Here is a 27,507-nt window from a genome sequence, read left to right as displayed (position 1 = left end):
TAAAGATCGGTTTATTTGAAAGAGCACATGCACAAACACATGCTGGAGAGCAAGGAGGGGAGGGGGAACTTAAGGAACTCCGCACTGAGTGCAGAGCCCTACCGACTTATAAACCTGAAATCACGACCTGAGCCAAAACCCAGAGTCCGATACATAACCAACTGGGTTATGCACAACCAATTAGGGGTCCCTCACCTATCAGGTTTTTATTACATTAGACTCCTGGCATTCATAAGCTATCCTCCCCACTGCACTCTAGTCTATGGCACATGTAGCAGTCTGCCATTTTGCTCAGGCTGTGATGAAGCCTGAACTGAGTGTGCAATGAGTCTGGTGGGCAACTGCTTTTTGTTCTTCACTCCACTCTTGCTCACTGTGAGGTAATGTGCTATGATAAGAGTAAAACATCTAAAATAGTAGTTTTTTATTTCCTTCCATTCACTCTATTACTAATTGGTATACTCTAATCTTGGAAAAGCTGAGAAATCCAATATTAAAGCAATTCAAAGTCAGCAGGCCTAAGTCTGAAACATGCTTAATCTAAAACTTTATGGTACAGGGCTGTGTTCCACACCTAACAAGCCACTGAATTATTATTTATTTTAAACCTTTACCACTTGTGTTTACAACATATTAAATAATAAATTAAATGGTTTAAAAAGCAACTGTAGGGGTCCACAAGAAGTAAAGGTTGCTCTATTTTCATAGCTTTTCAAGCTACTACTAAATGACTTGCTAGAAGCTACCTTAAATGGGTCTTGGCAGAAATAGATGTTACCACAAGCAGAAAAAAGACCTTCTTAACACATTGAAAACACCAAACAGTTTTACTCAAACCTACCTGGGTCAGTTATGCTGTAATTTAATTTTATCCGGAAAAAATAGGAGTTTTAAGAAATCTTTGACCTGTATATGGCTGAAGTGAAGTGAAAACCCTGCTATGCTAGGACTTCTGGTAATATAGGAGGAATCCCTAAACATCCCAAGTCACAGGGGTCTCCTGTCTGCAATAAGAGGTAAGCAAGTCTTTAATAAATCAACCACAAACACAAGATGGTATTTTAAATATACAGTAGGAACATTTATTTTAACACTTCTAAAAGATATTTCTCCATGCCTGATGATTTGATATAAAAATCAAACCCATCATACGTTCCCCATCAGTCTTTCCACATCAAGGGCAATCAGAAATTTGTACAACATGAATATTTGCTTCTGAAACAAAAATTACAAATTAAGTGATAACAAAAATACACAAATCAACTGGACCCTAAACGAATTTCTAATGAAGTCTTTCCCCCTTTCCCCCAATCACCTAGAACTTCTTTCTTCAGTCTCATTCTGCTCCTTTTCCTTTCTCTGCTTGGCCATGAACTTCTGTTAAAAGCAATTTACAATATAAAATATTTATTAGATGTTGCTCTGTTGTGTGTGCAAACATATCTAATATTTCACTCAATTTACAATTTAAAAGAGCCTGATCCTACAAAATAAAGATTAGAAACACAGTGCCTTACATTAACATTCTTTCCTTCCATTCACCAGTCATCTGATATTTATGATATACCAGGCATTATGCTTGGTGCTTGGGGATTCAGTGGTCAACAAGATAGGTAAGGCCCTTTACCTCATGGAGCTTACATTCTAGTGGGGGAAGAGAAACAATAAAAGAATAAATAAACAAGACCATTTTTGGTGCTGGTAAGCACTATAAAGGAAAGAAATACAATAAGTGACTAAGGTTGACCCTTTCGGGGGCTAGGAAGGAGTTTTGTGCTTTTACCTAAGTCTTTCTTAAGCAAAGGCCTTTCTAGGAAGTATTTGCATCTAGACTTAGCTAAAAGTGGGGAAGAGGCAGCTATACAAGCAGCACTGGGAGAGGGCAAAGGAACAGCAATATATATGTGCAAAAGCAGCAAAGGGGACTTTCACATGTGAAACAAAAAGCCAAGAGAACCGGAAAGGAATCAATCATGTAGGGCTTTATAGATCTACAAGAAGTTTGGATATCATTCCAAGTGTAATACAAAGCCAATGGAAATTTTAAATAGGAAAATGACATGATAAAGTCAGGAGCACAGATAGTATAGCATAATGGTTATGGGTTTGAGGCTAGAAAAAACAGAGCTAAGGTTCAAATCCTAGGTCTGCCACTAACTAGCTATGTGACCTTGTGATTAGATACTTCAGTTTCTAGACTCTAAGCCTGTTTTCTTCACCTTTAAAACTGGAATGATAAAAAATACAATTAGAATGATAGCATCTATTTCATATTGATGGGGGAAGGGGATTAGATAAGCTTCCAGCAAATAACACCTCAATAAATGTTAGTTGTTGAGTGTCAGTGCCACAAATTCAATTTCTAGGATATATAAAGTAACTCTCAAATGTTCAGGAGGAATCAGAACCACTGATTCAACTATGGCTAATGATGATTCTCTAAAGTACCACTTCCTACTCCTAAAAATGAGTAGGACTTAAAAAGGGGTGAGCGGTTGTAATCAAATCAGTTTAGGGAATGGGTTAAATACAGGTAAGCAGATTCTGAGTAGACAATTCACAAATTTTAATATGCTATGTGTCCATGACTCTGCAAGAGGCCATCAGAATACAGAGTTTCCCACTAAAAGAGTGTCACATGGGACTAGTGATCTGTAGAATCTACCCTGGGGAATGCTGTCAGATGTTCCTGGCAAGGTACAGTGAAAACTGTATTTTTGAGCTGTAGAGGAATAAAGGTACACATCTTCAAAAGTTCTCCCCAAGGAAAGGAATGTACATTTTGGGTGAATGCTTAAGTAGTTTGATTATAATACCACCTGAAGAATTTTGAGGGGTTAAGAAAAAAAATTTACCTCTGTATTTTGCTTATGACGTGTACTCTTGCAGTGATTTGTCATTGCTTTTTCACCTGAGTAGAAGAGGGAACAAATTGGACAGAAGAATCCAGCTTTCGGTACAAGAAAGTCTAAATCTAGAGGAAAGAAAAAAGGGGGGGTGAAGAGAAAGGAGGAAAATTATTATCTATAGCTGTTACTCAATTTATCTAAACATGACAAACATGCTAATCATTGTATATACTTATATACAAACATAATATATACTGCTATGTATCTAGTGATCAAGAGCAATTATGCCTTTAATAACAAAACTGAGGACTTTATTTTTGGACAAATTCTCTAATATTCTGTAGCCTCCAGGATACCACAAAATTCCTTCAGAATAGCAATTCACTGAAAAAGAATCTATCAGTGTCTTTTAAATAAACCTTTCTGGAATTCCATTAAAAAAAAAAAAAGGCAGAATGATGGGCAACTGTTCACTTGAGGAATATGCTGGGTAAACAGATATGGTGCTCCTTTACTTCATTTTAGCAGGCCACAACCAGTTTGCTAGCTAAGCTTTTTAGCCTGTTTACTGAAATTTTTGCCTGGGCAAGTATAACTCAGTTATTACCACATCAGCTAATAAAGTACCAGAAATAAAAGAAAAGACTTATCCCAGACTTTCTAAGAATAGGGGAAAAATATCTATATCTATCTCCTATCCTGGTTTGGTAAAAAACATAGGCCTAGTGAACTGTTTTCAGAAATGCCAATAGTCATCTAAACAATGCAACACTTGCTATGGTACTGAATTTTTATTTCATATGGATAAGGAAAAATGTCATGTTTACTTTACCTTCAGGGACATCAGGTACCCCTGACTTCCCTAAAGAAGAGTCCTCAATCTTCTTACGTTTTCGTTCTGGTTCTGAATCTTTTAATCCAGATTCCTCATCCACTAAAATCATCAAAATTTTCAAGGAAAATAAGTTATTCAAAATAGATTTACAGCCTGTAAAGCTAACATCAGGTAATCTCTGCTTCAAAGATTATGGCTCATCTAAGTAAACCTTCCCTGGCTAGTCCCATTTGGCCACTCTTCAAAGATTCTTCAATATTAGAAATAAATGGACTAAAGCTAATAGCATATTCTATTATATATTGTTCTCAAAAGAATTTAAAGAGTAATGGAAGAAGTTCAAGTTCTGTAATTACTGTCAAGAGTTAACTAGTGTATGTAAAGGGCTGGACTGGGAAAGAGCATAGACTGAGGAGGACAAGACATGGGCAGAAAATCATTCTCATGTCTGATATTGAGGCCCTCTGAATCAAGAAAAACAGCCTAAAACCCAAAGACTGAGACCACTGTCCAATAAAATCACAAATGACATCACAAATATTCAAGCCCAGCAAAGTAAGTAATATGTGAGAAACATTCAATGTTAGCTGACTCCACATAATATAATCTTAGGGAAGACAAAAACGGAAACTGCTTCCAAGCAATCCTAATTACCCTCAGCAGCTTTAACACCTTACTGTTACATGGAAGCTAACAAGTCTCTTTCACATATAACCTTTCATTTAGCTTGTATCTCGTGTGAGATAGGTCAAATCATCATTATCTTTATTTCCTCATAGATGGATAAAGCAAAACCAAGACTTAAGAACTGGTATGCCCAAGGTTGTAAGGAGTTTAAGTGACAGAGGCTAGAACCAAAGCTTGTGACTTCCAGTTCAGTGCTCTCTACATGCAACTGGGCGAGTCTTCAACAAATCTGAGGGGATGGGCAGGAACCATGAAATCATTTACTCCTCTCCTATTCCTTTTATTTTAGTGGTCATCAGGTCCTCAGGAGTAGCTAAAAAAAAAAAAAAAAGCTCTTTTCCTGCCTTGATTAAAATAGCCTCTAGTCTCTTCCTACAAAAGTTTATTCCCTCATCAGAGTAATTAATAAACTTTTAATTATTATTTGTTCCTGCCACTCCAAAGGGATATTCACCTTGTAATATATATACTATAATCACATAATAATTTTTTACATAGATTAGAAAAATATTTTAGGTTTAAAATTGTTTAGAAAATTACTTTTTCTTCAGCTAGATTCTTTTTGTCAAACATACTGTCCATTAAGAGAAATAAATTATTTTATAAGCAGTAAGTCACTTTTCTCTATTCTTCATCTGCAATGAGACAATTCTGAGCAAACTAGGAGCTGCAAACAAAACCTGGGCGATGGGGGAGGGAGAAGGGACAGGACGACACATACTCTCATGAAATCATACTAGGAGCTATCTGTCACATCACCAAATCACTAACTATGGCTTGGTATCAAGGAGAGGTTCTGGAGAATAACAGACAAAGGAAAGGACCCACTTGGTCATGGGAGACAGCTTCAACAAAGAAGACATGATCAAGTAACACATAACGCAGAGAAGTCAAAACTGAATTAAGGGAAAAAACTTTATAAATCAAGTTGGAAAACCATCCAATGGGAGTTTAATCAACATAAATTTCAGGAAGGTGGTTCAGAAAGAAGCCAAAATACATTCAGTTCATTGAGATGAAGAAGTGAAAACAGGTGATTCTGTCCAGATACTTTGCCCTGAAAACAAAGAGAAAAGGTGGGAGCCAGAAGGATTTCAAGGTTAAGGGCACATTTTTTTTTAACAACACCTTTTTTTTTTTTTTTTTTTAATGGGAAAGACTTGATCATATTTTGTATGTTGAGGTGCCAAGGAAGATAAAACACAAGCTGGCAGACAGTGGAGATCCCGTATTTGCTCTGGTAAATGGAAATAAAAGTAAGGTTATGAGCTGGGAAGAATGAACTGGGTAATGCAGTATGTGATACAGAGGGGGGAAAGACTTTTATTACGTCTGGTTAGGAAATGGGAAAGAAAGGAGGCCCATAATAGACTGGATCAGCACTGAAAGCCCAGTTGAGATCAGATTCAATGAACCTGGGACTGAATCACAGCTGGTAGCTTTTCCTTAGAGAAGAAGGGATAGAAAAGCAAGAGGGCAAGGAGGGTGCATCAGAGAATGTACAAAGGATACCTTGCAGTGCTGTTTCAGTCATCCTAGTAGCGGATTTTTTGCTTTAACTCTCTGAATCAGGCAACGTGAGATATGGAACTCTGCGCTTTTTTCCTACCCTTTTTGTAACTGTGCTATGAATATAATGGACACAATGACAAATATTTGTTGAAGGACTAGAGTATTATTCTCTCTTACTAGACACTGGTCCATACTTGTTTCAACATAAATTTTATTAATGCTAAGACATTTTTGTTTAATTCACTGGCTGCCTGCATGGCAGCCTCCACAAAGCTAGGGATCTGGGTCCACAAATAAGAGCTGGTTAACCAGTGATTTCTACTTGATGCTGCAACATGGTCAGGATGACCTTTCACATATATCAGTTCCACAAATTTGTTGTGTCCTACTGTCACATTCTACCACAAAAGGGATCATCTATTATTCTGTTTTCCCATTCCATTATGTTCCATTATCTCTAAATTACAAAGACAAAAATCTTTACCCAGATAAGGGTGCCTCCCCTAATCCCCACCCCACTCTATTTCGCCATTTTTCTCCTTTTCTTCTTAGATGGTAGACCTTTGGAACTTCAACCACTACCCTTGTTGTGTTATTCTCTATACTCCTCCCCGCTTCCATCAATCCTGCTTTACCTTCACTAATTTGGAAGGCCTCTTCACCTTTCACTGGTTCTGTTGCAACAGCTTTTTCCGATGGTGGTATTTTCCCAATTCTAACTCTCTTGGTTGGCGTTTTAGCTTTAAAAAAGAAAGTCTAATTTATTGCTGTAGTAATTGCATGCCATTCTTAGTTCAGAAATTATTTTGATCACCCTAAAGTGAGCTAAACCTATTACTCTGTGCAATCAAAATATTACTTAAAAAGTGAAATGGCATCTTCATAAATTTTTCTAAATCCTAAATCTGAGGGATCCCTGGGTGGCGCAGCGGTTTGGCGCCTGCCTTTGGCCCAGGGCGCGATTCTGGAGACCCGGGATCGAATCCCACGTCGGGCTCCCGGTGCATGGAGCCTGCTTCTCCCTCTGCCTGTGTCTCTGCCTCTCTCTCTCTCTCTGTGACTATCATAAATAAATAAAAATTAAAAAAAAAAAAGAAAAAATAATAAAAAATAATAAAAAATAAAAAAAATAAATCCTAAATCTGAGAAAAACTTGGGAGGCAGTCTGGTATAACATCCTTCTACTAACCAAAAGCTGTTTTCCAGTAACACAAATAAATCATTTTCATTCCAATTTGGGCACTGTAGTTTGCTTTCCAGCTTTGTCCTCTTTTTTTTGAAGTATGTTAAGTTGGGACAAAGTCTGCTCTGTAACTAAAAGATATCTTGTAAACTTGCACACATTTCTTTGGAAAATATCACTGGCAATGCATCACTATTTGTTGACTTCTTATATCAATACATGGAAAATTATGACTCATGTTGTAATATTATTTTTTTAATTTTAAATATAATCCCCACATAAAGCAGAAAAATTACCTCCCCTAAGTATCTACCTGCTAAGTGTCTTTCAATCATGGTTTTTAGGTCTTCTTCCATAACATTCTCACTTAGTGAACCAACTTGGGACAAGGCTTCAAGTTTCATCTTCCTTGTGTCCACAGCTTTCTTTTTTCTATCCCCTCTTTTATCTGTGGGATGGTCATTTTTGCTTTGTGCTAACTCAACTTTTAAATCACCGTCTCCATCTTCCTCCTCTCCAACTTCATCAACAGTAACAAAATTAAGCTCTTCTTTAAGGTTGTTAAAATCTGCCAGAGAGTCTTCATCCTCTTCAGTTACTTCATCCAAAGTCACTAAATGCAGATCACTGCTGTCATCCTGTATTTCATCTACAGTAACTAAAGTAGAAGGGTCTTCAGGCATTTGAGAAGAAATGAACCCAATGGGATCCCTTCCAGTACTTCCCTCATCTCCTTTCATATTTAAAGTGTCAAAACTTAAGTCTGCTGACTCATTTAGGGGTAGCTCTTCAACTTCTCCAATTTCATCCACAGTTACCAATCGTTCCTGTTTGAGGAGATCGTGCTCTTCAGCCACTGACAGTACAGTAACATCTTTAGGTTCACTGTGGGCAATGCAATCATCTTGATCAATTAACTCATCTAATGTAAGAAGTGAATTTGAATTTTTTACCATTTCTTCCATATTTATTTCTTCTTCATCAATTACTTCATCCACAGTGACTAGAGCTTGTGCTAGATGTGCAGCTCCATCTTCCTCTTCCCCAATCTCATCCAATGTTACAAAAGATAATTCCCCCTCAACAACACGAGGGGCAGAAGTTTTTGCCTTCTTCTTCTTTAAGTTAAGTTCAGAGGAAGGGGTACTTTTGAGAGCCTCTCTTCTTTTTCCCTTTAGTGGGTTCTGCTTGGCTTGAAAAGGATTTACTTCTTCTATAACCTCATCCACAGTGACAAATTCATCCAAATTAAATGGAAATAATGGTTCCTGTGGAAAAGATTAAAAACTGTGAACAGAACCAATTACTGGTAACTTGTTATGTTCCAAACAGTCCCAGCAAATGTGCATGAAATATCATCTGTGAGAATTCTAGTACAAAGAAGTTTCCTATTCCTAAAGTTATTTTGTAAAGCCCCACAGATGAATTAGCTCCAATTCACAAAGTAAACAATACCAAAGGTAAAATCCTAAGAATGCCAACCTAATTCCACCTATACTTAATTTCAATTAAAATTACATTTCCTAAATAATGTACAAGTTTTGATATATGAAGCATAAACATTTAAAGCATTTATCAAATAAAGTAAAGAATTTATCAAACTATAATATAAAAAAATTACTGTTTTGTTAAATATTTAACAAGTGTTCTAGAAAACTTAATGGATATTTTAAAAAACACCTCAAATGTAGCTAGAAAGTAAATTGCTAACTAGATTACACCACTAACCAATTAAGATATATAACATTAACATAAAATTTCTAGCTGGACAAAGTTGTTTGGAAAATTTCGTACTAAATATGACTTACTGCCAAATATAACTATACTTGAAAAAAAAGTCTCTGTAATTTGAAAAATGGTGCCAATACTAAAGAAAAAAAATTCCTAGCAGGCCTCCTACAAATTTAGAATGCTATCAATGATTAATTACTAGCATTTATAATGACATTAGAACATATATCCAGTAACTTTGGGGGGGGGGGGACATAAACATTTATACTATCAACTTATTAAACCAACAGAAACATTATCCTTACTTCTTTTACTTCTTAAACTACTAACACATCTCCATGCCCCGATAACTAAAAAAATATTCTATGAATGGTAGGAATCTAAAATATCCAACAACAACAAAAATACCATGTTTATTTGGCAGGAGAACTTAGCACCAGGAAAGTAAATCTCAGAACCCAATCAGTTAGGTTAACTTGAGCCATCTCAAAAGGACCACCTGTTTGGAAGTTCCACAAAATGGCAAGGACTCTGGTCAACCACTAGTCTCCTTTAACATATATAATTCTATTGTGTTTATCACCTATTGCTGTCAATAGGAGATTGGAGGGATTTTCCTACTCTAATTCCCCCCCTTCCTGCACCTGTGTAACTTTTTGCCCTGCACCATCAACACAAACCATTTAGCCTAGCTCAAGATAAAAAAACAAATTAGTGGTAGAGCCTTAAATAAAATATCTCGTGCCTGTCTCTTGCTCTGTATGTATCAAATTGATTATTATAGGAGAGACACTAGTTATAAAACAGATGAACTCTTCTGTAGAAGGATAGAATAGAAAGCTTATTAGTGTTAGTGAATTGTTTCTTACCTCTTTAGATTTTGAACTTCTACCAGTGGTGCTTTTAGGATTCTTAGTGTTCTGCCCAGCCAAAGTCTGAAATATTAAGTAAAAAATACAGAGAAATAGAATTTACAACTGTGTTATTAATGTTCTTTTTTAAAAAGATTACAGACACCAAACAATATCCAAACACATTTAATTATGCAAATAGTTAACAGATACCACACTAAGTCAACAATCATTTTAACATAGGCATCATCTCTGTAAGTTGTAGGTAAATTTGGTTTTACTGATCTTTTCTTCTGTATACCCACAGATCTAAGTTGGGCAATCAGTAAGCTGATAAAGGAAGCTTCAATTTAAAAGAGAAAACAGTTTCCCATTCAGAATCAGAGTGGTAAATCACTTCATGAGTCAATGCAGACTTTTTTTTTTTAAAAAAAACAACACTTGTATTTCTGACCACATTTTATTCAAATAATGCTTTTCAAACCTGTTAATTACAAACCTGACATTATTTTAAATGTCTATTGGCTTAAATCAGTGAAATCATTAAGAGAAATAGGAGGTTAGGGGTGGAGTGAGGAGATGAAAATACAAAACAAGATTACATCTCCTACTCCAAAGCTACAACAGCAGAGCTACTCATTTTCAAAGGTACACTGAACCATTCTTCCTACCCTCCTCACCTTATTGCTGCTGTCATGCCGTTTCATGGCGGAAGGTCTAGCCTCTGTTTCCTGAGATTGTTTTGTAATATCCCTGTAATCCAGTTCAGAATCCTTGCCTTGCAGGGCTGAGATCCTTCCACTGCCACCTCTGGTAACACCACTCTGAGTGGGTTTCAACTTATTGCTGCTTTCAGCCAAGCCTGACCTGGCACTTGGTTTAAGGAGACCCAATTCCTTGGCTGAAAGTTTCTTTTCAGCATTTATTTGATCTCTGAGTACAGACTTTAGAAAACTTTTCTGGTTTTCAGATTTTGAAGCTGTAGCTTTTGCCTTTGGAGAAGAGACCATACCAGCTTTGATGCTTGATTTAGTGCTAGATGTATTTGATACAGCCAACATACTGGTTTTACTAGTTTCATCAGGCTTATTGGTCTGACCCATTCCTTTATTTGGATATGCCTTGGTCACAGCATTTTCTGCAGGCTTTTCTTTCATTGCTGCCACAATCTTTTCCAACTTCTCTGCAACCATCCTAGCATCACTCTTTTCAGCTTTCTCTGCTCCTATTTGCAGACCCATTCTGGATTCCTTACTATTAAATTCATTTTCCTCCTTTTCATCCATGTTACTTTTCTCAGAAATTCCCTTTTTGCTCACTGCCTTCTCATCCCCAGTGGAAATTCCTGATGCTAAGGCCACAACACAAGTAGTTGGTACTATTTCTGAAACAGTTTCGTGTTTGTCCGCTTCAGCTACAGCTTCTATCATAGACTGTGTAATCCCAGAAAAGAAATCTGCTTCAGATGGAGGTTCTTCTAGAATTCCTTTGATGTTCCTTTCTTCTATAATTGCACTGTCAGATGTTGATAATTCTGCTTCAGGGTTAATAATTTCTGCCTCTTCCTTCTCAAAGTCATTGGTATACACCTGCTGATTTAAAACACACTCCTCTATATTTTCAGTGAATAATTCAATACTGATTGGAGTGGATGCCACAAGAGGAATTTCCACTTTGACCTCTTCTTGAGTTTCAACTTCCAATGTTTCAATAGCAAAGTCAGAGTCACATAGTGCTTTTTCAGGTTCTTCCTCACAAAGTTCTTCCTGCTGTCCAGAAGTTTCTGTTTCAATGTTGGGAACAGTTTCTTCTTCAATCTCACTAGGTTTAACAGAGAGACTATCAGCTGTTGTTTGCACCTCACTTTCATCAACTGGACAGTTTTTCAAGTCAGGGCTAAAAGTATTTAAAAACAAACAAAAAGAACACAAACAAAACACAAACAAAAATCAAACTATGATGAGAATTCAACCATTATAAATAATCCTGTTGATGCCAATTGTTAAGACTTCCTGATGCATTAGTAATAAGCACTGGGAAATCCAGCCAATCGGCATTAAAATGGTTAAGATGTTTTGACATAAATATGTAAACAATATAAAATTGTAAGAGACCCTCCACTGCATTGAAGATTTCTTTTTTAGTTCAAAGGAAATAATGGCAAATTTATGACCATTGATATAATCCTTATAATCGATTTTTTCCTTCTGTGTCACGTTTGTACTAAACATGAGCTGAATGTGAATCGGAGACATCTCAAAGTATTAAGATTAAAGTATTAAGATTAAAGTATTAAGATCTTCCCAACAGTGGTTATTGAAACAATAAATACATGTACAGTTCTACAATGAAACTAATAGCCCATGTATTGAAATTTAAAACTTAAAGTGAATCTTACCTAAAATGAACAGAAACACATAGGGAGAAAGGGCTATACTCTTAACTGTGTCAACTTTTTTTTTTTCTTTTAAATATGTGAGACAGATTTGGTTTTCCCAAGAACTGTATTTATAAGACCTAAAAGACCTAAAAGAAAACTTTCTTTGCAAGTTACTGGATTTAAAGTCAGAGGCAAAACTGATAGAATCACCTTAACATAAAGTAGGTGCCTTTGGCTACTTGAGAAGGTATATATTCAAAGAAATCTTCCCAGTTACAGAGAATAATTTAGAATTCCAATATGTAATTTAAAGTTTTAAGTAAAATTATTCAGAAGAAATGAAGAAAATACATGGCAAGTATATGCAATTGATCTTATTTCACTGTTGTCCTCCCAAATCCAAAGTAAACAAAAGTGTGTGATTCTATAATTCAAACTTCTTTGAGACAGAATAAATTTTTATAATGTTCCATAGATCATAAGTTATCTTGAAGAGTGACAAGGAAAATCTTATCTTCCAAAACAATGTCCAGCATGCTATCAACACAAATCATCCAATTTAACAAATACATTCCCTTATTACGCTAGAAGCAGCAGGTTAGGGGAAGACATCAGAAAGTGATGCCCTATCAACACTTCATAATAAAGAATATTGTTTTTTTTTCCTCCTAGTTTTCAAGGAAGGAGAGGATGAGATATCCTTTTAACATGCTTCTCAAAGAGTGGCCATAATATCCTTTAGTTGTGCAAGATGATGTGTATCTGTGTCCTAAGATGTTAATATTTCAAAATTTTGGAAAAAGTAAATGCTACCATACAAGAGTCCAATCATTTGAACCAATAAACTGGTCCTTCCCCGTAGAAGATGGTTAAGGAGATCTAAGAGATCAGAGAAACACCTCTTGACGAAAAGTCATAGAGGCAGAGTTTGAGGAAATTAATTAAGTCCAACAGTTGGTAAGCATACACCTTAATCAGTATGTAGTCTACTCCTTTGTATAAGCTTCCTTTGTATACTGAAAGGGTTTAAAACTTTTTATTTGACATTATTTACATCCCTTATATTCAAAAATACCAATGGCTGATTTTAAATGTTCCAAATTCTTAGAACTAGTCAAAGTCAAACTTGTGGCCAAGCACAAATATGACAAACAAAAAGTTCTGACATTCAATTACAGCAGTTATGTAATATTTCTCAAATGTAAGTTTTCATTTTTTTAATTATAAGACTCATTTCCAATAATGAAGATTAAATTCAAATTCCTGCCTCATTACAGAACTGCACCAATAACCCTAAAGGCTTTATAAATTAGGGTTACAAAAGCACCAAACTACGCAGCTAGAAGGATAACAATGGTGCTCGCTTCGGCAGCACATATACTAAAATTAGAAGGATAACAATGAAGGTTTTCATTCCTGGCTCTAGAATACAGCAAGTCCTTCCCCTTTACCATATTTACAGTTTGTCAATAAAAAAAGCTATTCTTTTATACAAAATAAATCACTGTGAAGTTTCATACTTCAATCAGAGCATGGACCTACTTGAAAAAATGGCTTAATGTGACGTTTGTGTGAGTTTGTCTTTTTTTTTTTTTTGTGAGTTTGTCTTTTAAAATTAAAGTGCTTTCTTCACAAAATTCATTTACCGAAAGTTAGTATCTAGTTTTCTAAAATGGGAAAAAGCTTTCTGCAGTCATCAGGTTAGCCTGGAAAGTCAGTTTGAGATGTCAAATAAATGAAATTATTAAACACCAGAGTAAAAAAAAAAAAAAACCACAGTCTTGGGGATCCCTGGGTGGCTCAGCGGTTTAGCATCTGCCTTCGACCCAGGGCGTGATCCTGAACCACATCAGCTCCCTGCTTGGAGCCTGCTTCTCCCTCTGCCTCTGCCTCTCATGAATAAACAAACAAACAAACAAACAAACAAACAAACAAAAAAACCAAAAAAACCAACAACAGTCTTTTAGAAATAAAGGAAAACACAGTCGTATTTTGGGAAAGGCACAAAAAAGAAAGAGGGAAGGCACTTGGGATATAGGTATCCAATTTCCAAACCCGTGACCCACTTTCATCCTCCAATAATACCAGGCTTTCAAAACTCAAAAAAAGCTGGGTATAAGAACAAAGGTTAATACCATACCCTATACTTTCTGAGAAACTTTAGACTGCAATTTAACAATACTGAAGATTAGTATTTATTTAAGAGGGCCACTGGGCTTGCATCCTTATTTGGAACCTTAATCACACAATAAAGTAAATAAGGTTTACATGGGAAGGAATGAGAAAACTGCATCTTGCATCCTTATTCAGAGCCTTAATCACATGATAAGTAAATAAGATTTACATGGGAGGGGATGAGAACATACAAAATGTAGAATATTATTAATATATCCATAGGAGGTTTCTTTTATTTTTTTTAAATTTTTAGGAGGTTTCTTTTATTTTTTATTTTATTATTTTTTAGGAGGTTTCTTTTAAATAGGAAACACATTTAAGTACTTTACACTAATTATAAACTGAAAGATCATATTCATGATGAATTTGCACCTGCAAGCGCTTCGAAAACAAAAACAACACAAGCACCAGTATTTTCCCAGGATCAGTATACTTCAATAAAGAAATGTGAACTATTCAGGCACCATCTACATCTTTTTATCTAATGTCATGTAAGTCAGAAAAAACTGACTGCAAAATAGAAATTATTAGTACTAGAATTTTTTAAATTAATTTTATAAGATTACCATAATAGACGACTGTGTAAACTCATTAAGAATCTTTGGTAAGTCAAGGTAAAGAGGAAAAAAGTGACCAGAACACAGACAATAGCTGCTCTTGCAGATCTGAAACTCTGTCTAGGTTTCAGACATAGGTCTATCTATTATCACTTATTGCCCTTTGTGGGCTCTTACATCAAACAGTACTGTTAGTATTACTTCTTAGACATGTGAACATAATTGGTATAAGGATGTATGACTTAAAAAAAAAAAAAAACTCCGTGCTGGCATATACAGCAAACCTAATTGCTTAAAGTTACCACCATATTTTAAAGCACTCTTAATCATCTTTATCACTTAAAAGCCTCATTTAAGAATTACTAAGAAAAATCCGTAAGACATCCTGCTTTTCAGGTATCTTAGAATCAGTACAACAAATAAAACAAACATTCCATATTTAAACACTTTCAAAATGCTCTTTCAAACTTATAAGCTCTTACTACATTGACTCTAAACAAGAACAAGTATTAAAAAGGGGAAAGAATTCTAAATCAGTTATTTCCAATGAAGAGTAGTAGTAAAAAGGTTATTAACTGGTGCGCAAAGGTGGTGATAAAGGTGGTATTCATCAGAATGAGAAAGTTACTAAAAAGTGGGTGTACTACATGTGGTCAGGACAAGGCTGTTAGTCATTAGTTTGTGTATACACCGAAGAACAGCTTTCATCTTTTGTCCAAGCTTTCATACTTTATTTTGCTTTATAAATATTCTGTTCCCCCATTCTAGCTGTTTTCAAAAAGTATCAAGATACATACTGATTATCTTTTTGGTTTGAAGTCAGTGAAATTTTAAAAGATCATACAAAATAATTAAAATTTTACTACTATGTTTAGCTATTTTGGAATAGAAAAATCTAACAACATAATACTGTTAAGAGTCGAGTTGTTCAAGAGTCTACGAAAACATTTCATAAAGAAGTCATATTTATGATTTAATTCAAACTGTTTACGAATTCAGTTTTTCTTAAAAAATCAGTAAATAAAAAATAATCAGTAAATACCTGAAAGAGACTAAAAAACAAAACAACGCTAGGTCAATAGTCAAAAAAACACCACACACACACACCCCCTACCCTAATGTTCATACACACACACACACACACACACACACAAAATGGACATGAAAGATACAAACATTTTTGCTACAAGTAAGCAATTACCATAAAATACAGAAACAAAGTTCAATAATTAAATGCTATGCAAAAATGTTAGCAAACTTAAGCAACATACCTTTCTTTTCCTAGTTCTGGGTCTTTGTCAGCTTGAGCCTGTAACACAATTCCACATTTCATTAGAGGCTATTCTACTGGAATTTAAATATTTAACTATTCAATGCAGTGTTCTTAGTTCTTAAAATCTAAGCTAAAAAAACAAGACAATGTCTTAAAAATATATCAAACAGTTTTCAGTATCCACGTAACTATCAGGTTCTAGAATTATTTACTCATTAGATAAAGAGCCCTAAGTAAGGTGATAGAGGCTGATACAGAGCAATTAATGAGAAAAACGTCACCTTAATGTTGATAAAAGAAAGAAACTTTTTTGGACGCCTGGGTAGTACAGTTGTTGAACATCTGGCTCTTGGTTTCGGCTCAGGTCATGATCTCAGAGGTCCTGAGATAAAGCCCTAAGTAAGGCTCTGTGCTCAGTGAGGGATCTGCTTGAGATTCTCTCCTCCTCTCCCTCTGGCCCTCCTCCCATTCTATCTCTAAAATAAATAGATAAAAACTTAAAAAAAGGGATCCCTGGGTGGCGCAGCGGTTTGGCGCCTGCCTTTGGCCCAGGGCGTGATCCTGGAGACCCGGGATCGAATCCCACATTGGGCTCCCGGTGCATGGAGCCTGCTTCTCCCTCTGCCTGTGTCTCTGCCTCTCTCTCTCTCTGTGACTATCATAAATAAATAAATTAAAAAAAAAAAAAAAAAAACTTAAAAAAAATTTTTTTTTAACTTTAAAACCTTGGTAATACTGTTTTTTTCCCCCAAGAATAAAAAGTCAACCTGAAATATCAACAGCTTCATCGTGCAATTGTTATTTAAAAAGGGAGATGAGGTGACTTAAAAAGCTTTCTACTCCAAACACCTAGAAGTGCTGAACAAAATTTAACAATCTTTTTTTTTTTTTTAAAGGCTCCATGATGGGCTACCAGGAGCTCAAACTCACAACCCTGAGATCAAGACCTGACCTGAGATCACGAGTCAGATGCTTAACTGAATGAGCCACCCAGACACCTCTAATAATAATCCTCTAAAAAATATATTGAACCACCAAAAATGCAATGTCCTAGGGCCCAAAATAGAAGGAGAAATTAAAATTTAATGCCTATGTACCAAGCATTGGTCCAAGCATTTTATATATATATTATATATATATATATATACACACACACACACACATACATACACACACATACACACACACACACACACACTAGCTGTAGACTTTTTCTCTGGGAATCACGTGTGCTCTGAGTTCAGAAGTATCTTTCTCTAGATATATTAAAATCTGAAAACTATACTTGAAAGAAATTGAGGGATGCCTGGGTGGCTCAGCAGTTGAGTGTCTGCCTTTGGCTCAGGGTGTGATCCTGGGGCCTCCTCACGGGCGCCTACTTCTCCCTCTGCTTATGTGTCTGCCTCTCTCTGTGTGTCTCTCATGAATGAATAAATAAAATCTTTAAAAGAAAAAAAAAGAAATTGAATAATGTGCCTAGAAAGGGTTTCTGGTGTGGTTATAGGAGTCCCAGAGTAAAGGCTTTCTTTACTGGGGCATTTTGTTGTGTATTCAGTCTACACTGTAATGATACACAACCAAAATTAAAGATGGCAGTTGATAAGCCCCATCCATAGTATTTAAAAGCAGTCTTCCCATTCATGGGAAAACCTTTATGGGGACTTGTGTGAGTGTGACAGCAGAGGAAATCTATACCAGATACCTGTATTGGCCAACTTGGCTCTTTATTGATAATGAAAGAGAAAAATAAATGCACAACAGAGAGCAAGATAAGCATACAAAATGGACTGAAGATAGTTCAGACAACTGAAATACTCCACAAAACCAGTATAGATGTTACCTCCTGAAAGAACATTAAAATTTACAGAGAAGAAATAATCAAAGAAATAATAAGAGGAAGAAGAAGGTAAAGGAACACACTCATCTTTATGAATCCACTGAGTGCTCTTAAAGCAGGATATATGAAGTAAGTCCCAAACCAAGGCAAACCTTGCTCACTGGGCTAGCCACACTGATCCTCCTTAGAGTTCCTAAATCATCAAATCCATGTCCTTAAGGACTTGGAAGGGCTTAGCACTTGTTCTTCTGTTTAAAAACCTCCTCTCCTTGTTATGGTAGTGCCTGCTCTCCTACTCAGGTCTCAAATAACTATTCCTCAGAGGCGCTATCCCTGCCACTCTAAAATATACATTTCCTCCCATCCATTACTCTCTATCTACCCTTTTATCTTGATTAGTCTCCGTAACACTTCATAACATTTTTTTACCACCTGACATTGCATGTGTGTGTGTGTATGTATAATCTTTTATAGTCTGTCTTCACCACTAAAATATAAGCTCCTCGAGGACTGGGACAGCAACTCTTCTGTTTATCAATGCAGTCCAATGTCTAAGACAATGTTAGCATAGAAGAGGAATTAGACAGCTATTTGTTTAATGAACCAATGAATAAATGCTAAAAGCTTCCAAAGGAAAAAAAAAATAGAATACATAATGGTATGATTAAAATCAGCCTCCTCCTTAACAATATAGGTTAAGGGGTGCCTAGGTGACTCAGTAGGCAGAGCATGCAACTCTTAATCTCGGGGTTGTCAGTTTGAGCCCCATGATGGGTATAGAGATTACTTAAAAATAAAATCTTAAAAAAAAAATACAGGTTAAAAACAATGAAAGGAAAAACAATCTGAGCACAGAATTCTCCATCAAGATAAATTATCAATGAAATACGTAAGAGCAGGGACGCCTGGGTGGCTCAGCGATTGAGCGTGTGCCTTTGGCTCAGGTGTGATCCCGGGTCTGAGGATCGAATCCTGCAGTAGGCTCTCTGCACGGAGCCTGCTTCCCCTCCCTCTTCCTATGTCTCTAACTCTCTGTGTCTCTCTCATAAATAAATAAATAAAATCTTCAAATGGCCATAAATTTAGAACAGGGAGTTTTTTTTGTTTTGTTTTTTTAAAGATTTTACTCATCTATGCGTGAGAGACACAGAGAGAGAGAGATGCAGAGACACAGGCAGAGGGAGAAGCAGGCTCCACGCAGGGAGCCCGACGCGGACTCCGATCCGGAGTCTCCAGGATCACACCCTGGGCCAAAGGTGGTGCTAAACCGCTAGGCCACCCAGGGATCCCCCTAGAACAGGGAACTTTAACAAGAGAGTAGATTCTATTAACAAATAGTAATTAACAACCTGATTAACATGAAAACAGCCTTTCCTTTTCCTCTCAACAACCACCTCCCAAATCTGCACCACCACAAATGTAGAGGAAAGCCATAATCCAAACACTGAGGAAAACAAAAACAGCATCATTTTGAAAACTGAATGGGAATGTAAGAAAGTGACCTCCAAATGTACAAGTTATGGACAGATATTCTATTTCCTTCTTTACAGACCCACTCTCAAACTACTGAATTCTGTAGTATCTTCTTAATCAAGATATAAAAATACAGATATTGGGATGCCTGGGTGGCTCAGCAGTTGGAGTGTCTGCCTTTGGCTCAGGGCCTGATCCCAGATTTCCTGGGATTGAGTCCCACATGGGGCTCCTTGTAGGGAGCTTGCTTCTCTTCCCTCTGCCTGTGTCTCTCTCTGTCTCTCTGTGTCTCTCATTAATAAATAAATAAAATCTTTAAAAAACAAAAACATATTGATTTTCAGTACTGAAAATTAAGCCTTCATGCTTCATATGAAGAGTAATTATAGTTATATAACTAAAAGTTGCAATGTACACCTACATAAGTAATATTAAAAGTAAAAAATGAAGGGGGGGTGTCAAAGACTAATAGAGGGTGTTAATTAGCTCATTATAAAGGTAGTAAATTAAAAACTGTAATTTAAGAAATTTGGGGACAGGGATCCCTGGGTGGCACAGCGGTTTGGCGCCTGCCTTTGGCCCAGGGCGCGATCCTGGAGACCCGGGATCGAATCCCACGTCGGGCTCCTGGTGCATGGAGCCTGCTTCTCCCTCTGCCTGTGTCTCTGCCTCTGTCTCTCTCTCTGTGATTATCATGAATAAATAAAAAATTAAAAAATAAAATAAATTAAAATAAAAGAAATTTGGGGACAGAATTTATTTCCATTTCCTAGTCTAGCTTAGTCTTTAATTACTTCTCATATAGACAGACCATTATAATACCTTGAAATTGGTTTACCTGTTTCAACCAACAATTTATCATTTGTTGAATGAATGTAATAGACACTATATGACATTCTCAAGATTATGAGGCTATCTTATTAGGTATGAGGCTAAGTCTACAGTAAAACAATGTGTTTTTCAATTTAATAAGCCATAAGAATAAGGTTCTGAGTTAAAACTTGGGAAGTAAAGTATCATTCAGGCAGATGTTTTCTAGATTTTCATTTGTTTCATTTCCTTTAAGTCCAAAAATCTAGGACTACACTTTTAGGAGAAAAATTCTGTATTGTCAGTGTTTACAATAATTCTGAACAAAGTAATAACTTCAAAATATCAAAAACACAAATTTTTAAGAATACAATGTTCTGTTGAGAAAAAAAAGTGCTAAAAACATTCAAATTTTTTTCTGAAATTATCAGGTTAAACAAGCCACTCAAATTTGTGCTGAAATGAGTACCTATTCATTGAGTACCTGGGGGGCTGAGTCAGTTAGGTATCTGACTCTTTTTTTTTTTTTTTTTTTTTGAGATTTATTTATTCAGAGGCGGGAGGGCTGGGCAGAGACACAGGCAGAGAGAGAAGCAGGCTCCATGCAGGAAGCCCGACGTGGGACTTGACATGGGACTCGATCCCAGGTCTTCAGGGTCACGCCATAGGCTGCAGGCGGTGCTAAACCGCTGCACCTCCAGGGCTGCCCTCTTTGATTTCACCTCTGGTCATGATCGCAGGGTCATGAGACGGATAATGGGGAATCTGAGGATTTTCTCTCTTCTCCTCTCTCAGTCCCTCCCACCCACACCCTACTCCATTCTCTAAAATAAATAAATAAATCTTTAAAAAAAAAATCAATACATATCACAATGCCTTTACTTATAAGATACTCTATTTAATTTGGTTTTGGATAATGGAATCTTCTTTTTCTTGAGCTAGCACAAGATTTTTGGCATATTAATTAACAGAAAACAGCAGACACCAAATATAGGCCCCATTATTTACCTCCTGTTATGGAGATACAAAGAAACTATTAGAAAAAGAAAACATCTGAGTTTGAATCTAATTCTTTCAAAGGTGGATTAGTTTTCATGCATATATAACTATGTAAGTCAATAACCTGTAAACTCTTATGTCTTACACAAAAGTTTATGATAAATTAAAGAAAGGAATAAATAAACTTCTATCAAGAGTCGGCAAAATTGGACTCGAAGTAAATTCTGTACTCTTGAGAGAATTATGATGTTAGGTATATAGAAATCATTCTACACATATGTCAATAACAAGTATCAGAATGAATATGCTACATTTTTCAAAACTACTCAATTTATTGTAATTTATTTTTTTTTTTTAATTTTTTTTTTAAAGATTTTTTTTTATTAATGATAGTCACAGAGAGAGAGAGAGAGAGAGACACACAGGCAGAGGGAGAAGCAGGCTCCATGCACCGGGAGCCCGACATGGGATTCGATCCCGGGTCTCCAGGATCGCGCCCTGGGCCAAAGGCAGGCGCCAAACCGCTGCGCCACCCAGGGATCCCAATTTATTGTAATTTAGACAAATTTACATTGCTCCATAAACCATGAAAATTGGAGTCATGATTGCAACACAAATCTTTAAAAAGAAAGAATATCTAAACTCAGTACTAGTTTGGCTACTCTCCAAGAATGATTCCTGAAATTTCCTTCAGAGTACATCATCTAGTTTTGGAAGGATGACCTTTACACTTTCTTCATTTTTCTAAAGGCACAAAAGTTGATAGAAAATAATCTTACCTCTGATGAGTCCATTTTTGGAGATAATGTGCACGTCAATACATGGTCGCCTATGTTCTGGGGATTTTGTTTCAGAAAGCTATACATTGACTGAGCAGATTCAGGACTATCTAACTGAAGAATTGCCTTTGGAGAAGATAAAGAAAAATTAAATATTAATTTTTTAAAGAATATTAAATTTTTAAAAAGATTTTATTTATTCATGAAAGACAGAAAGAGAGAGAGAGAGAGAGGAATAGACACAGGCAGAGAGAGAAGCAGGCTCCGTGCAAGGAGCCTGATGTGGGACTCGATCCCGGGTCTCCAGGATCACACCTTGGGCTGAAGACGGCAGGCACTAAACCGCTGAGCCACCTGGGCTGCCCCCCAAAAATTAAATATTAAGTAGTTCCTTAAAAAACTGAAGTAGAATTACCATATGCTCCAGGAATTTCACTTTGTGTTATATACCCCAAAGAACTGTAAACAGGAAATAAACAGACATTTGTACACCCATGTTCATACCAGCATGGTAGAAGCAACCTAAGTATCTATCAGTGGATGAGTAAACAAAATCTGGTATATGCCAACAATGGATTATTATTCAGCTTTAAAAAGGAAGTTAATTCTAATATATGTCCCAATACACGCTGGAAGACATTAAGCTAAGTGCAGTAAGCCAAATCACAAAAGATCAAATATTATATGATTCCATTCATATGAGACAGAGTAGTGAAAGGTGGTTGTCAAGGGCTAGGAAGGAGACACAGAGGAATTACTGTTTACTTTTTTTATATAGTTTTTAAAATTTTTATTTATTTATTCATGAGAGACACAGAGAGAGAGAGAGAGACAGAGACACTGGCAGAGGGAGAAGCAGGCTCCATGCAGGAAGCCCGACATGGGACTCAATCCCGGATTCTCCAGGATCACGCCTTGGGCTGAAGGCGGCACTAAACTGCTGAGCCGCCCAGGGCCTGATCCTGGAGACCCGGGATCGAGTCCCATGTTGGGCTCCCTGCATGGAGCCTGCTTCTCCCTCTGCCTGTGTCTCTGTCTCTACCTCTCTCTCTCTCTCTCTCTCTCTCTCATAAATAAATAAATAAAATATTAAAAAAAAAAGACACCCTCATTCTTGGGAGTGAATGGGTGACGGGCACTGGGTGTTATTCTGTATGTTAGTAAATTGAACACCAATAAAAAAAAAAAAAAAAAAAAAACAAAAAAAAAAAACTGCTGAGCCACCCAGGCTGCCTGAGGAATTACTGTTTAATGGAAAGATAAAGTTCTGGAGATGGACAAGTGATGGTTGTATTACAACATGAATATACTTAATGCCACTAAATGGATACTTAAACATGGTTAAAACAGCAAGTTTAGCTACATATATTTTAGCACAATAAAAACATTTTAAATTTTTCTAAAGAAGAGATAGATTTTTCTTCCAGACCTCAAATGTGATTACAAAGGTAAGGTTAATCTTAATTTCAAAGGAAGCAAGAGAAAATAATCCTCAAAATGCTGCAAAGTCTAGGCAAAATGGAAAAGTATGATAGATATTTTTAATAAACTTAAAAAATACCTATTAGAGGATTAAATATATCTAAATAAAAGTTCAAAATTCCTTATGCCACCTGTCATCTCCCTTCCCTCCTATGTCACACTATTTCTGTGTGTGTGTATCAAACATGCTCAAACATGTTCTAAGAATCAGTTACAAGCATGTAAAAGAAATTACTATCTACTTTAGTGAATTCGGTACTTTTTCTGAAGCAAACACTATTAACTTTGATATGAAATGCTACCTTTCTAAGTAATATGTTTGCTCAAAATTGATTTTTAATAGGTAAGTATCTGAATTAAATATTAAACACAGGGATGCCTGGGTGGCTCAGAGGTTGAGAGCCTGCCTCTGGCCCAGGGCGTGAGTCCCAGGATCAAGTCCCACATCGGGCTCCCGGCACGGAGCCTGCTTCTCCCTCTACCTGTGTCTCTGCCTCTCTCTGTGTGTGTCTCTTACGAATAATCAATAAAATAATAAAATCATAAATAAATAAATAAACAAACAAACAAACAAACAAAGGGCAAATGTAAAGAAGTTAACAATTTCTTTTAAGGAAGGAAGCCGCCAAACCATGAAGTGAGGGATCATCATTTTATACTTCTTTCTGCATAACTAAACAAAAAAACCTAACTCTCTATGTGCTTTATGGCTGGAAGGGACTTCAGAAAAATACCTGATAACACCTTTTTTCATTTTACAAGTAAGAACTAACTAAAAGTATAAGCCAACTCAGCCAAAGTCACAAAGGTAGTTAAGGCTAGATGAGCTAGAGTCTCTCTCCATGCAAGTTTAATTTCCTGTTAAAACTAGGACTTTTAGGGTGCCTGTGTGGCTCAGCTGGTTGAGTGTCTGATTTGATTTTGGCTCAGATCATGATCTCAGGGTCATGGGATCAAGCTTTATGTCAGGATTCCCACTTGGCAGGGAGTCTGCTTGAGATTCTCCCTCTCCCTCTGCTCCTCTCACTGCTCTTGCTTACTCTCTCTAAAAATAAATACATCTTAAAACAAAAACAAAATACTAGGAGTTCTGAGGAGAAAGTCATAATCTCTTCCTTATTACAGCCCAGGAGAAAATATGCCAATCTATCATAGTTAAGGAATGATGTTGATGGGTGCTTCAGTTTTCAAGATGGATTAAAAGTTACAAACCCTCAGTCATATATTCTCTACAGAACACAGCTAAAATAGGAAGGACCCATTACCTTGTTTTTATTACTCATGAATACATGGTGATCCACTTTTCCAAACTGAAGTCCAACACAAAGCACACACTGAAGTCCATCTTCTGGTAAGTTATCAAGATGTACAAATCGATTGTAAATTTTATCTATATTCGCCTGTAGGTTTTTTTTTTTTTTTAAAGAGACGGCATAGAAAAAGAGAGCTGAAGTATCAAACTACAAAACATACATTAATAATAATTTAATTTCTCAGAGATCAGATGATATCCTCTCCCAGGAATAAGAAAATGTGAGTGAAGACAGTGAGATTTTAGTTTTAGATTTGAGTAATCGATGGAACAATATACTAAAAACAAGAGGTTTAATCTTTCTTCTATCAACATAATATTTACACAAAACATTTAATATGTACTTAAGCTACTTAATATGGCTCCAGTATCTAGAAAATATTTCATAGTAAGGAGTACCATGACCCTTTATTTCTTATTTTTACCAAGAGGAGATCCATCTGATACTTTCATCACCTCAGTATTTTTTAAATTTAAATTCTAATTAACATATAGTGTTAATTACAACATTAGTTTCAGAGGTAGAGTTCAGTGATTGATAAGGTGTCTATAATACCCAGTGCTCATTCAATCACATGCCCTCATCATTACCTAAATATTTTAAAATCAGTAGACTTGTAACAGGTGAATAACCAATGTTTCCATCATTTAAACAAGTGTACAAAGGCATTTAACTTATCAAATGCAAAACTTACCTCTGGATCATTTTCTTTAATCAAGGTTGTAAATATAGCTTCCTACAAAGGCAAAATAGAGGGAAAGTGAAGATTAAGTCTTCCTCATTCATATGCTTAGTCAAGATTTATAATAAAATAACCTATATGAATAAGCATTATTTATTTGAGAGAGAGACAGAGCATGAGCAGGGGGGAAGAGGTAGAGGGTGATGGAGAAGCAGACTCCCCACTGAGCAGAGAGCCCAACACAGGGCTTGATCCCAGGACCCTGAGATCATGACCTGAGTTGAAGACAGACATTTAACTGACTGAGCTACCCAGGCACCCTTCAAGTCCCATTAATTCTTCCTATTCCCCTAAGCGAATTCAAGTTTAATAAAGTGGTGTCAGGGGAAGACATTCAAATTCACATACAGGGAATAAGAGATTTAATTTGGCAGACAATAAGAGGATTCAAACTATAAAACAAAAAGTTAACTGAGCAAAACAGAGAATGAGGAAGAACAGAAATGTCGGCTAGTAAAAAAAAAAAAAAACACAACAGTACAGAATATTTAATGTACAGTTATTTAGTGCTGTTGATTATAAAGAAGGCTGAGTGACATGAGATAAAAATGTCAAAGCCTGGGAAAGGCTAGCTAATGGATGGTTTACCTGTATAGGAAAGGAACTTTATCTTAGGAGAGTCTGGTTCTTAAGTTTTTTTTCTTTTCAACAATGACATACATAAAACAATTCCACCAATTACATCAGAGTGATTCTCCATGGAAGGCTTTCTCAAATAACATGCATTTCCACCTTCCTCTAGAGAGTCTAATAATTCCGCTTCATACTTCTTAGCAGTTGATAATAAATGTTTGTATGCCACAAAGAAACAATGAAGGGTTCCTAAGTCGACTGACTTTGAACAGATTTAAATTTTATGTCAGTCTCATTACTTCATGGAGAAAGGTTTTTGTTTTTTTTTTTTTAATTTTTATTTATTTATGATAGTCACAGAGAGAGAGAGAGAGAGAGAGAGAGAGAAAGAGGCAGAGACACAGGCAGAGGGAGAAGCAGGCTCCATGCACCGGGAGCCCAACGTGGGATTCGATCCCGGGTCTCCAGGATCGCGCCCTGAGCCAAAGGCAGGTGCCAAACCGCTGCGCCACCCAGGGATCCCATGGAGAAAGGTTTTAAGGGAGACAAAACTAAAGGCAAGAGACATAAAGAACTACTTTAGTTGGAGTTTCAAGAAACGAAGCAATGATGGATGGGATATAGAGGGAATGAATTACAGAAATATTTATGATTTAAAAATACAAGACCTAGTGATTGGTTGTGAGAAATTAGAGAAAAATTAAAGTAACATCTGGAGTTCTAGTTTGAAGGACAGATAACAGGAGTAAAATAAGAATAGAGTTATTTACAGACAACAGTTTTCAACTTTTTTCCCACTCTGACATACATGAGAGGTTAGATTCCTTCAATAAGGAAGTAAATCTCAAACACTGGGATGGGAGACTGTGAAGGGACAGGAAGAAACTTCCTCAACGTCTCAGAGAAAACATGTAACCTGAAGACACAACCTAGAAAGCATAAGTGACCACAATAAATCCGATTTAAAAATTTTATAATTTTCTAGTAAAAATGATACCAAGTCTATTAGTTACCTCATCTTTTATATTCATGTTTTCAGGAACCATACTTATTGAGAGTTGATTTCCATCCATTGATATTGGGAAGCAGGTATAAAATTTTACCATAGATTCTGCAGATTTTCTATTAATTTCCATAAATACCTTTGAAAATAGAAATTATAAGACAAGAAAAATAAATGTCTTAAATTTAAGTTACTTTTTCTTGAAAAGATTTAATTCTTAAGAGACAAGTAAATTGAGTAACTTAGTAAATATTAAGATAAAAAAATGCATTCCTCCGAAGTGAGGCCAACAGACTCAGAGTATTACAACCATAAGGAAGAAATAATGAATGAACTCATTAGGCAATACTAAAGAGAGAAACAAGACGGGACATTCCAGTAAATGACATTAAGGAAAAATTGTATTTATCTTATTCATCCCTATATCCTTAGTACCTAGAGCAGTATTTAACATACAGTAGAC

At 36.1% G+C, this 27,507-nt stretch overlaps 1 protein-coding gene across 9 annotated transcripts in view; it reads right to left on the bottom strand.

Moving 5' to 3' along the window:
- Positions 1–1,056: 1,056 nt before the first annotated feature.
- Positions 1,057–27,507, bottom strand: part of ZNF638 (zinc finger protein 638) — an 81,559-nt gene continuing 55,108 nt past the window's right edge. For 7 of the 9 annotated variants that reach the window (XM_077842844.1, XM_077842842.1, XM_077842840.1 and 4 more), the window contains 12 exons: positions 27,055–27,183; positions 25,421–25,462; positions 24,679–24,813; positions 21,932–22,057; positions 16,032–16,069; positions 10,329–11,544; positions 9,667–9,732; positions 7,380–8,334; positions 6,519–6,623; positions 3,682–3,783; positions 2,856–2,974; positions 1,057–1,377 (listed from right to left, as the gene is read on the bottom strand). In XM_077842844.1, the coding sequence (XP_077698970.1) occupies positions 1,312–1,377; positions 2,856–2,974; positions 3,682–3,783; positions 6,519–6,623; positions 7,380–8,334; positions 9,667–9,732; positions 10,329–11,544; positions 16,032–16,069; positions 21,932–22,057; positions 24,679–24,813; positions 25,421–25,462; positions 27,055–27,183 (3,099 nt within the window). In that variant the 3' untranslated portion in view covers positions 1,057–1,311. The other 2 variants (XM_077842839.1, XM_077842838.1) reach the window with 2 other exon arrangements.

This window comes from Canis aureus, chromosome 12 (assembly GCF_053574225.1).
Source record: "Canis aureus isolate CA01 chromosome 12, VMU_Caureus_v.1.0, whole genome shotgun sequence".
Classification (NCBI taxonomy): Eukaryota; Metazoa; Chordata; class Mammalia; order Carnivora; family Canidae; genus Canis; species Canis aureus.
Note: the sequence above shows the minus strand (reverse complement) of the source record. Positions and strands in the feature narration are given on the sequence as shown.